General features: G+C 33.3%; 1 protein-coding gene across 15 annotated transcripts in view; it reads left to right on the top strand.

Annotated features, from left to right (window-relative positions):
- The window catches only part of LOC128219771 (inositol 1,4,5-trisphosphate receptor type 3-like), a 96,611-nt gene that overhangs the window by 21,554 nt on the left and 62,333 nt on the right, over positions 1-12,724 (top strand). For 13 of the 15 annotated variants that reach the window (XM_052927752.1, XM_052927751.1, XM_052927749.1 and 10 more), the window contains 11 exons: positions 344-451; positions 1,168-1,313; positions 1,885-1,963; positions 2,429-2,514; positions 6,570-6,695; positions 7,047-7,097; positions 7,498-7,634; positions 8,159-8,288; positions 8,896-9,123; positions 9,629-9,739; positions 10,455-10,484. In XM_052927752.1, coding sequence (XP_052783712.1) covers positions 344-451; positions 1,168-1,313; positions 1,885-1,963; positions 2,429-2,514; positions 6,570-6,695; positions 7,047-7,097; positions 7,498-7,634; positions 8,159-8,288; positions 8,896-9,123; positions 9,629-9,739; positions 10,455-10,484 — 1,232 coding nt within the window. The remainder of the gene's footprint in view (positions 1-343; positions 452-1,167; positions 1,314-1,884; positions 1,964-2,428; positions 2,515-6,569; positions 6,696-7,046; positions 7,098-7,497; positions 7,635-8,158; positions 8,289-8,895; positions 9,124-9,628; positions 9,740-10,454; positions 10,485-12,724) is intronic. The other 2 variants (XM_052927759.1, XM_052927762.1) reach the window with 1 other exon arrangement.

Raw genomic sequence — 12,724 nt, 5'->3', positions numbered from 1 at the left:
CCCATCCACTCTCTTAGGAAAGCTGCAGAGAGAGCGTCCAGTTGGCTCTCGGGCTACCATGCAGTTAACCAACTTTGAAGCATATATAGACGAGGTAGTGACTGATCACCACTATTTGCCCCGCCGTTTATAGGGTGTAACCAGATAAGGGGTGAAACACCCAGTGACAGACGGGCACTCGACTGAGGATGTATATGTTTAATCAGTACATCTATATCATCACAACACAACATTTAATCCCATTAAAGCAATGACATAATTGTTCCCTATGAGTATTATTTGCAAGTAGTTTTATTAACAGACTGGTAGATGACATGTGCAATAATTGACATTTCTATTCCAGCCCATCTGCGGATGAGGCCAGTAGACCAGTCAAACCCGAAGACCTTGTTCCCCAGCAGTTCTGCAGTGACGTACTGGCAGATAGAATTACAGGAAGGCGCTGTTGCAGGTATTTTGATGAAATTGTTTGATTTGGTAGTCTGGTTGGCTCAGTGGTTACCGCACTAGCTTCTCGTCTGTGTTCAATTCCCAACTTTGGCGTTTGGTTCGTGATTTCCATGCCTGACAAGTGGGTTTTCTTTGGGTACTCTGGTTTCCCCCACAACAAAAGACATAACTCTCGCGTTACATCATGCCAATGAGCGTGACTAATATAATATTGTTAAAACATGTTTTAAAATCATTGTAAAAAAAAGAAGTTTAAGAAGAAATTGTTTGATTTGAGTTTACTGACAAATTAGTGTTCTGAAAAATCAAACCAATAAAGTCATGATTTGAGACTGGTCAATATATTGGCCCTTATCAACCATGTCTATTTTATCGTACTATTACATTTGCCAATTGATATTTCTAAGTAGTAAAATTATATTCTTCAAAATTTATAATATTTTAACAAGTGGTCCATCTGATTTTGCAAGCATATTACTCAATTTAATATGTAAATAGGTATATATAAGTCCTAAGATATTATCCTGAATGAAAATTCTTCATGTTTTGATATTTTGTCTTACTCACATTGATAGGATAGTCCAGCTATAGCTCATAGCTATCTCAGACAATCATTACAATGTTATCTCTAATACATTGTGTTGTTCTATGTCTTTTCATGACATGAATAATGCTAAAACTTATTTAAAATACCAAATTATAACATCAATTTTTCAGGAGGTGTGTTAAAGTGGGAACAGCAGTGTCGTCTGCTTCACATGTGTACCAGGAAGTACCTGTGTGTGCAGCAGGGCGGAAAGGTGACTTTGACCTCCGACCACATGGACCCCAACACAGTATTCAGGCTGCATCCAGTCATTCGGGTAGGTATATCTGCCTTTGCATGGTCAGTTACATTGTCAGATACCCCCCCCCCCATACACTACTGTATTATTCTTTGTTGTGTACTGTGGGCGATTTGTCTATGAAAAATACCGTAATCATGAAATTTTAAAGTTAAAAAGGCAATTTCCTTGGTTCCGCAGGGAAAGCTCTGGGGAAATCTGATTATCACATGTTAACAATTCAACATTTTCCCCGTAGAAAAAGTATTCTGGCCAAAGCTCAAATCGACATCGGTCGGCCTGATCACTACAAATTTTAAACCAGCCACTTAGACCACTTGGCTGCCGAAACAACCAACATTACAGGGTTATTGAAGAGTATTTAATTTTAACATGTGATTTCATTGGAAGAAGAGTTGTTTCATGCATATTCATATAAACAAGATTTTGTCAGTCAATTTCCCCATGGTATATTTGAATGTAACGTAATAAAGTACTGTGGTTGCTTATGTTGGTTCAATGAAAACTAATAAAGACCTCACTACAGTTTTAGACTGGTTTTGTAAAATTCAACCATCCGTTATTTCACCATTTGTCCTTGTCGTTGTAGGAAAGTGATGATATACCAGAGGACAGCTACTGTCGTATTGAACATGTAGTTTCCGGCCACTGGATGCATGCTCTTACAGGTAGGAATCTTAACCCACTTTGTAACTTAATCAAATTATACAATGCCATGACTTTTTTTGTACATAGCAGATTTAATAAGAACAAAAACATGCATATATGTTTGTCATTAAGAAACTTTTCAAAGCTTATGTAATACATGTCTTTGTGCTGTAAAATATCTGTTACCTTTACTTTTTCTTTTTACTTTTTACCTAACCAAAATCTTTAGACACAACCCTCTCTGAGGATTAAGTAAAGAAACACTGGCTATTAACTTTAGGTAGTGGATAAAAATGTAAGTTCATTGTTTTTAAACATTGACTGATATACTATCATGCAACCATTTGATGCAGAAGAAAATCAATCACAAGGTGATATGCATATCTCATATTATTAATTCCCATGTTTTTACAAAAACAGTTATTTCTTCAGTTCCATGTCTCTAGCCTGAATAATTCAGTAGTTATGTGTATTCTGTCTTGTAGAGGATTACAAAAAGGCGCAAGAGGGATCTCAAACAGATAGCAAATCTATGGGCTCACTCAAGTGGAGCAATTCCCAGCTAAGGAAGGTAGGCTTGGTTGTGTTGTCATGGTTAAATATGATGTTGCTTGGGTAAAAATGGTTGCTATGGTGAACATGGTAACTAGGGTAAAATGATGCTGCTATGGTAAAAATTGTGTAGCTATGGTAGAAAATTGTGTTGCTATGGTGAAAATGGTGTATCTATAATGGTAAAAAAATGGTGTTGCTATTGTGAAAATGGTGTATCTATAATGGTAAAAAATGGTGTTGCTATGGTGAAAATGGTGTATCTATAATGGTAAAAAATGGTGTTGCTATTGTGAAAATGGTGTAGCTATTGTGTAGCTATGGTGAAAAATGGTGTTGCTATGGTGAAAATGGTGTAGCTATGGTGAAAAATGGTGTTGCTATGGTGGAAATTGTGTTGCTGTGGTTATAAATGATGTTGTTATGCAGTTGTGATGAAAAATGTCGTGGGAGCTACAAGCCCCACAATCTTAACATTACTAAGACTGATACCCACTCCGCCCATTGTTTGTAAAGTATTGCATCATAAAATAAATGTACTCATCCCACTGTTACTGTACTCAATTTCAAATTGCTGTCTTGTGAAAAACAGGAATTCTTAGGTCATGAATGTTTAAAAATAATAAAAATAAGATATAATATGACAATGATATTTATCAGTTCTTTTAACTGAAGTACTTTTGAAGTGGTAAGCTAAGAGCAGAGCTATAGATAAGGGTCGTAATGGGTGTAAATAAACTTTAAAAATCGTCCATTACGACATAAAACCAAACAGCTGTTCGTACCGGTACGATTTAAAAAAGAAAATCGGGCGTTACGTTCCTCAGAGTATTTTTGACCGTCTTTACGCTAGCCGTAACTTACACAAATTAAAATGTTGCTCAGCAGATTAATCAGGAATTGTTATTTGCTGAGCAACATTTTAATTTTGTGTAAGTTCTTATATGTGTGCTATAAAAATTCATTAAATGAAATAAGTCATTTATATTTGTAATTTAATGTACCAGTACCCTTTAGAAATCGCCATTACACTTTAATGAATGACCCAAGTGTGTACCATACACTTTACCAGATTGCATAAGGGTGTAAAATGCACTTTAAGTAAAAAAGTTATCTGTAGCTCTGTAAGAGTAATATTGTTACTTTTCCAATATTTAAGCTGTACTACTTTTAGCAGTGCCCAGTTCAAGGGTTAGGGTTATGGTTAGTTAAGGTTACATTGACATGATGTTTTACAAATGGCAACCTGGAATCTTTAGATGTTAACAAGCTTATATGATGATTATCAAACACCTTTGTCCCAGTTACCCTGTAGAAGACTTCATTATCAGTTTTCAATAATGCTGTGTTATATTAATGTTCTAAAGGTTGAATGTTTGTTTCTTTACATGTGTTTGATAATTATAGCATTGATGGAAAAGACTGGAATCATTGTCAACTGTAAACATGCTAATGAGGTTGTTATTTTAAAAATGCTGCAAGGATCAAACAGGAAATAAAAAAGTTGGAGTAAGTTGCCCAGCTTCAAACTTGCCTTAGTCTGTGAATTGAACTTCTTTGCTTTCATTTCAGATATGTTTTATGAATGTATAATCTTTCCAACACTCATTGCCATCATCAGTCACATGATCAAACTTGACAGAGTGGGTGTCATCATTGTTGCTGTTGTTGTCATCATCAACACCAAAGCTATCTGAATGTTCAACATCATCACCATCATCATTATCATCATCGTCATCATCATCATCGTCGTCATCATCATCGTCATCATCATCATCATCATCATCATCATCATCATCATCATCATCATCATCATCATCTATGACATTATAATTTATAAGTCATCAACATCACCAACCTAATGAAGACATCAACCTTTCTCCATGGTGACTGTTTTCTGTCTGACTCGAATATTACTTATGTATTGATAAAATTATTTTCATATCATGCTTTAAAGTGTTAATTTCAGCAAAAGTTCTTCTTGTACGATACCAGGAAACGTGCAAAGGTTTTTAAAGCGCAAATGATTACAACATATTTTATAAACAATTGAATACTTTAATTAGTATCCTATACATCCATGTATCATCACCATTATGTTATTATTATGTTTATCAAGATTCACATTTCAAAATTTTGAGGATAAAACAAACATGCAATATAATGATACTTTTGTAGTTTGGCATAAAATCAATGTTATTTTCAATAACCGGACCGACCCTATTTTCTTGCTGCAGTGTGATATTTTCATAATTGCCTAAAAAATGTGCATTTTTTTAATGAACTTGTTTAAATTTGATTGTTTAATGTATAGATTTTTCCACTTTAGTGATAAACCCTAATGAAAGTCGGTTTGGTCCAGAATCCTGTTTCTCCAAAAAATAAAAAAACAGAAAAATTATGCCTACCTACTTTTTTTTTGGCCATATCATGTTTAGAAATGATATGAAAAGTGTTTTAACGTATATATGCACAATTTATGAAAAGTTTATCTTGGTAAAAATAAAAAAGGATTAGGAAATGTACACTCCGTTATCATAGAGAATATTTTTGCACATACAATTATTTCCCTTGTAAATAACTGTGAAGCTTGTCATGAACATGTCTTTTACATTTATGCCAAAAAATGTATATAAAAGAGAGTATATACACATATTCCTAATGTTATTTGATATGTTTCTTAAAGAAAATCCTATCAAGAGTTGGTGTAAGTAAAATTACTAGCATGACGGGTAACTTCGCATCTGTTCAAATTCAATATAATTTGTAGTTAGTTTTTAATTTGTAGTTTAAGGAAAATATTTTATTATAATTTACCTAAATATGTGTGAAACTTTTGTTCATGAAGTGTTTAAAAGAACACAGCCTATGCACTAAGTCTGTTAGGGACATCAAACTAAGTACCGTTACTTTTAATTCAAGCTTATATTTAGAAGGACGCAATAGAGTTTGATGCAAAATTATATTTTTTTACTTTAATGATCAAAACAAAAAAAACATATGATTTTGTGTACGGATACTTAAGTATGAGCGATATTTTGGCACTTTTTAAAGTAATTTAGTAATTCCTGGCCAAGTAGCTATATATATTTATTAAAAAGGCCATTTATCAAGGCTAATAATTTTTACATATACACAAATTATGTGTTGTTGTTTCCTATCAATAAAGTAAAATCAGTTAAAAATAATAATGCACTAAAATAAATCTTGTTTTGATTGCATATTGGGCCCCTTTACATATCTTTTTCATTTTGTGTGACCTTTGCATTATGATCTGTTATGTTTGTAGACTTATGTTGATATGTACATGTATGTTGTGTCTGATTTTATGTTTTATGTGTGTTTTAATTTTTTTTTTTTTTTTTTTGTTACACTGTGATTATAAAGCAATGTTTTCTCAAAAAGATAATTTGAATACCATGCATTTTATTGATTTGTATTTTTTCTAGTGTCAGTGACATTATTATAAGTATGTCAATTTATAGAGTTTTAGCTCAACAGCTTTTAAAAGAAAAAAAAGTGAGATATAGTCATAGCTTTGGTTGATTACCGTAATTAGCAAGTTATTGTTGTGTAAAAAACTGAATATTGGTAATAAATTAACAACCTCTGAAAATACTTTAATGAAACTTTGTACAGTAGCCTTGCCCTAGACAATACACACATGTATAGCATTGCCTGTAACTCTACCTTTAGTAAGTCTCAAGTTATGCCCCATGTTCTACTTAAAGAAACAAACATTGGCATTTATACAACTCCGTGTTGCACTCTTGATGTTATTCATTGAATTCGCAAGCAGAAATATCTGCTGGAATTTGCATACATTACTAGTCTAAGTATAAATTAAGGCATGAATCAGGTCTATTACCCTGTTTGATTTTATGGTACCGGTAATAATATATATTGTTTAAAAGTTATTTAATAATTCTTGAAATTTCTTAAATGGTCAAATTTTGGAATGAAATGACAGTATAGTACACTTTCAAAAATTAACACATTAATATGAAAAATGTTGTAAGATATGAACGGATATACATTATAATTTTGATAAAAAAATATATCGATTTTCTGCAGATCGGAGTTGTTGAGGAGAAACAGTATGACGATGCATTCACGTTGCAAGCTGTCGAACAGCCGCTCGAGAAAATCTTCAACTTCATGGCTGGAATGGTCCCTTTTATACAGAAACTCGTAGCTGACGTAAGTTGGAATTCAGTTGAATTTTTGCTTTTTGTTTTATGAAAATAGTGAGTCATTAAATGACATTTATTATGAAAACATGTGGCTTTTAAGTGATTTTAGCAGTTATGAATATAATAAAAGGGTTTATTTAGCACTGACTCGTAGATCTTTGCAGATTTTTATTTCGTTTGGCTTAGCGCCTTGTGAAACCTGAATCTTTAGTCAAAATTACAACCTTTCTGATCAAAACACAGTGCTTGTTAAACCCTATTGTATTTATTAGGAGCTTTGCTCTGCAAAAATATATTTCTGTAGTAATATACTTGTTTCCATGTAAGCTAACAGATTGTCTAACTTCTTGTTTTACAGAAAAAGGATGGAGTGATATTAAATGCCAAGGCGTCACACAGCATTGTCACAGTAAGTAAATGGACTCTGCAACTGGAATAGATTCAGTGACAAGTTGTATAAGCCACTTCTAGGGCTACCTTTACAGTGTCACAATCCCATTGCTGTCAATTAAGAGTCTCAATCAAGCTGACAATAAGAACAGATTCAGTGAAAACTTGAAAAAACTGTTGCTAAGGAGAATAAAGTATAGTCTTTTATAGGAAATAAATATTTTCATATCTTTCCTGTCAAAAAAGTTATTGAGAAATTAAGATAAATAGTTTGATGACATCAGTTGTTGAACCCATGGTGACCCAAGTGGGAACCCCTTTGATGTCATAGATTCCTTACCCTGTATGATTTCTTCCCTCATCTATTCGCATCCCGTTTACCATCATTCAGTTAAACCAAACTTTCTGTCTGTGCTCAGGGTCTGGAGGAGATTGCCGAGTTCATGGTCGTGAATGGGGAGCCAATCAAACAGCGGCAGAAACTGATGAGGAATCTACGTATTGTGGAACTACTGGTCAGCCTGCTGAAATGTCCCTTCCAAGGAGCGGACCAGTTGTGAGTGTATAAATGATGACAGGTTGTGTTTCAAGTGCATAAATGACAACGTTAATAATGTTGTTGAGATAATCTTCATCATTGTCAACATTCTTATAGTTACTGCTCTGGAAGTGTAATGGATACACTTACAATCTGTTCTTCTAACATTAGAATTTAGACATCTGTTAAAGCTGTGCTTATTTATATTTAAAGATATGTGAGCACCTCCAATATTTCATGCTTAAAAGTAACAACGATGTCATAAATCATGTTGTTACTATTACAAAATTCTGAACAATCGGCACATCATGGTCATTGTATTTATCGACCAAATGCCTTTTCTTGCTTCCAGCCACATGACGCGTCTATTCAGCATGGCTTATATTAAATGTGCTGTATATGGTCATTGTATCTATTCATTTGACTAAATGCCTCCACTTGCTTTTCAGCCACATGACGCATATATTCAGCATGGCATACAATGTGCTGTATATGGTCATTGTATCTATTCATTTGACTAAATGCCTCCACTTGCTTTCCAGCCACATGACTCGTATATTCAGCATGGCGTACAATGTGCTGTATACATACCTGATGGGAAATTCGCGCAAGAACGAACTCTACATCGCAAAATACATTGACTTCTTTCTCACACAGTTTGAAATCAAAGAGGTAAAAGAAAAGGACAAAAATTGTGATAGAATTATTTTTGTTATAATAATAAGCTAAATTTTCCTGTTTCTCAAGAGATACATTTACCGTATTGGAATTATGTTTGAAATATAGCACATTATTTTAAACATTAACATATTTACTTGTATGGGAGAAAATTATTAGAAACATGGAATGTTACATACTTTTCAGACACTGACGCTTATTTTTTTTATTATTTCGGGTAATCCCACCCTCTCTAGAAAAAGCCACCGACCCTAGAATATTTAAAAAAAAAAAAAAAAAATGGCTTTCACACCACTATTGTTTATGTGTTTTTTTTAAACATAAACTGTCATTGATTTTGGACAGAATAAATCTCCGCAACAACAGAATTATATGAGTGATATTCGCAAAAAAATAGAAAATGATCTTGCCATAGTAAATTTAAAAAAAAAAATCAAAATATCTTGATCTAGTACCCTACCTAATATTTTCGGGAATGTTACCCCAAACAAACAATTTCTTTTTTTTGGCCTGATATAAATTTATTTCAGCCCGAATGTGGGCTTTTCACTTCTTATTTAATCTGACGTTATTAATTGATGTAAAAATATTGCTATTTCAGGGAAAGATTGGTCTGAATGCAGCACACATGGTGATGGAGTTGATTCGAGACAATCGGAAAATTGTCGACAGAATCACCCATGACCACATCGATAAGTTTATCGACCTGCTGAAACGGGACAAGAATTATCGATACCTGGATTTACTCAGCGTCCTGTGCGTGTGTGATGGTGTATCAATAGCTGACAATCAGAAATACATCACAGAAGTCTGGCTTATGAAGGGCATGGTAGGTAGCATGCTGATATGATAAATTTTGATTGTTAACATCTCTTATAATTGTTGATTTTGAGTGTCAGTGTAATAGACTACACAAATGTGCTTTAAGCTTCTTGTGGAGAAAAAACAAAATAAAGCATGTGATAATAAAATAACTTATAATTGTTGATTTTTCATGCCAGATCTATTAAAGAAGTAACAGACAACACAAATATGCTTTTAGCATCAAGTTGGGATGGAATCTATGATCCCTCACTTTACAGGCAGACATTACTGTGTGACTGTGGAAGCTACTATAATTTAATATAGAGAAACTCTCACAGTATATTATATATATTAATGCCACTATATATATACTTGTACAATGTAAGTGTTGATATATTCACACTAGCCGGTGACATAACATACAGCACTAAATTCCCTCATTTAATATATGTTTTTCTTTCATTGCATGGTCTTAATGAAATTCCCTATCCAAAAATAAAAATGTAATAAAGCTTTGTATTTTATTTCAGAACTGCGTGTTCTTCACGGATCTTGGCCAGAAGATTGGAATGGATGATGGGAAAGTTTACGTCTCAACAAATAATGGCAAATCCTACATAGATCTAGTCACATTTGCAAATGTAAGAATTGATTTTAATTAGGCTGTAGAGGAACAATTTTAGGTTCCTGTCCTTGCGCGTTCATGTCTGAAACCCCTATAATTTTTTCTTTGAAAAGAGTTTGAATGTAGATATTAAAACATAGAAAAAAAGAAAGGGGATCCGAAATAAAAATGAAATCAATCTTCCATTGCTGCATTTAAAAAACCCCATCTGGATGAGAATCTTTAGATATTTTCTTTGACCTCATAATGTATAGTGTGTATTTTGCATGAGATGTTATATAAGCAGACGTATGCAACTGTTTTACCAATCTGATGACATGTTTTCATCAAGTATTTACTCCAGATCCATCTTTTTTAAGGGTCACTCCCTCATGTTTTGTAAAATGCAATCTTTTATGTGTTTTTTTAAATTTAATATTAAGTAAAATTGTTTACAGAAGCATCTTAAGTTAACATTTTAATTAATTTCAACAATTAAATTAACTTAAGAAAGTGTTAATGCTTAATGTATATTCCACATTTCAAGTACACAAACTTTAGTTAGAAAAATCATCAAAGTTGATGCTTAAAAATAAATCCAAATATCCAAAAACATATCGTTAAAGATGCTTCTGTTATGCAGCCAATGATCGACGTTGCTTTGTAAAAGGCATAAAAAATTGACTTTTGATCAAATGACATGCAATAATCTTCAAAATAAGATGATAAAAATGAATTTATGCTTACTTTAGCGCCATGTAGGTATTGGCCAAAGTCACGATGTAAGTTTAGCCTGCTACATTCGCGTGGCTAGGTTTTTCAGAGTTACGGTTATGTGGTTACAAAATAACAGCTTCATAGAAAAATACAGTTTGTTCACATTAATTGTTTACAATCCAAAATGCAAGGAATGAATTTGTTTTATTGTTAGACATTCTTATATACATGGGTTTTTTTATGCCCCCGAAGGTGGGCATATTAAAATCGCACCGTCCGTCCTTCCGTCCGTCCGGCTGTCTGTCCGTCCGGCTCTGTAACTTTCCCTTGTATGGACAGATTTTAAAATAACTTGCCACATATGTTCCACATACCAAGACGATGTGACGCGTGCAAGACCTGTGTCCCTGCCTCAAAGGTCAAGGTCACACATAGTGTTTATTCACAATGGAGTGCTACATATAAGGACATAGAGTATAGGTTGTCGTGTCCGGACTGTAACTTTCCCTTGTATGGACAGATTTAAAAATAACTTGCCACATGTGTTCCACATACCAAGACGACGTGTCGCGTGCAAGACCCGTGTCCCTACCTCAAAGGTCAAGATCACACTAAGTGTTTATTCACAATGGAGTGCTGCATATAAGGACATAGAGTATAGGTTGTCGTGTCAGGGCTGTTACTTTCCCTTGTATGGACAGATTTTAAAATCACTTGCTACATGTAGCATACAAAGACGACGTCTCGTGTGCAAGACCCATGTCCCTACCTCTAAGGTGAAAGATACACTAAGTGTTTATTCACAAGGGAATTCTGAATATAAGGACATTACAGTGTAGGTTGTCAAGTATGGGTGGTATTTTTTTATGTTCAGAGGCAATTTAAAATAACTTGCCATATGTATTTGACACGTAAAGGTAAGATCAACTTTTCATGTACTGACCTTGTTCGTAGGTCAATGTCATATTCGGGGGCATTCGTCACATACTGTGACAGCTCTTGTTTGTTCTTTAGATGATAGTGTTTTAGAGGAATTTTTGGGAAAAGTTTGCTAAATTAATCTGTATCTTGATCTCCAGATTGTAAACAAAAATGTGTGCTTTTTTGCATGATGTTTAATTAACAAATGTTTCTTATTAAAGGTAAAGTTCCCTAGGGATAGGTTCCCTTCTTACAATCTTATCAAACAGTGGGCCGATTGTTCAGAACTAATTGTTCAAGTTTAATCAAGTTTCAATAGCGACATCGTGAAATTTTTGATGATGACTGCTCACATATTCAAATATAAATTAATACAGCTGAAACAGTTGTCTCAAATTTTGTTAGAAATTCAGCTGATCATAATTGTATCGATTAATTTTCCATAGCAGCAATGATTTGAAAGTTAACAACGATGAAGTTAACAGCTGTGTTGCAAATTTTTAACAAAGTTCTGAACAATCGGCCAAGTGTATGCATATTTTATACTGTTAGAGATCATAATTTTGGCAAACTTTTTGAGGCCTTAATAGTATCATTTTGTAGTTTTCATTTTTTTTAAAAGACATTAGATATGAAAGTTGTGACCATTAGATTAATAAAAAATATATCTGATAAATCAACAACATTGTGTGTAAACCATGTGATATATTATGTCATAAATGGTATACCGGTATGCACTATTTTCCATATAAAATGGTGAAGAAATAGTAACGTTATATAATTTATTATGTCTAAAGTCTTCATTACGGTAGGAAGCAAAATATTGCCTTCTGACATAACATTTATGATATAATTTATCACATGGTATACACACACTGAACTTTAAGTTAGTCATAATGAAGGCCTCAAAAATTTGAATCAGAGATGACTGAAATACGGCTTATCCATGCATGCCACTGTCCTCATCCTTTGTAACAACAGGGAGCTTTGCCTTTATAGGGACACAGTATAGGTAACTCTTGATCGATGCATTTTATTTTTAATTTGTATATTTTAAAGCTTTATTATGATTAACTCATTTGACTTTGATGATCAAAACAAGAACAAGCCTTTGATTTTATAAAGGCTAATGTTTTTTTTAACTCGACACAATACAAAAATGCATTAGATTTATCTTTTTTGCATCTATCAAGTGTAAACATATATTGTGCTCTTTTAAAATGATTTCATAATTACTCAAGAACTCATGATGATTTTTTATATATATTGAAATAAACATGCCAGGACACATTTGAGGTAGGATATAGCCACTTGTACCCTTTTTTAAGTTTCATTGAGTTTCTAAAATAGTACTTGTGCCTATTTGATTATTTTTGGTGCACGT

Source organism: Mya arenaria, chromosome 15 (assembly GCF_026914265.1).
Source record: "Mya arenaria isolate MELC-2E11 chromosome 15, ASM2691426v1".
NCBI classification, from domain to species: domain Eukaryota; kingdom Metazoa; phylum Mollusca; class Bivalvia; order Myida; family Myidae; genus Mya; species Mya arenaria.
The sequence above is the reverse complement of the archived record's forward strand: the minus strand, read 5'-3'. Positions and strand labels throughout refer to the sequence as shown.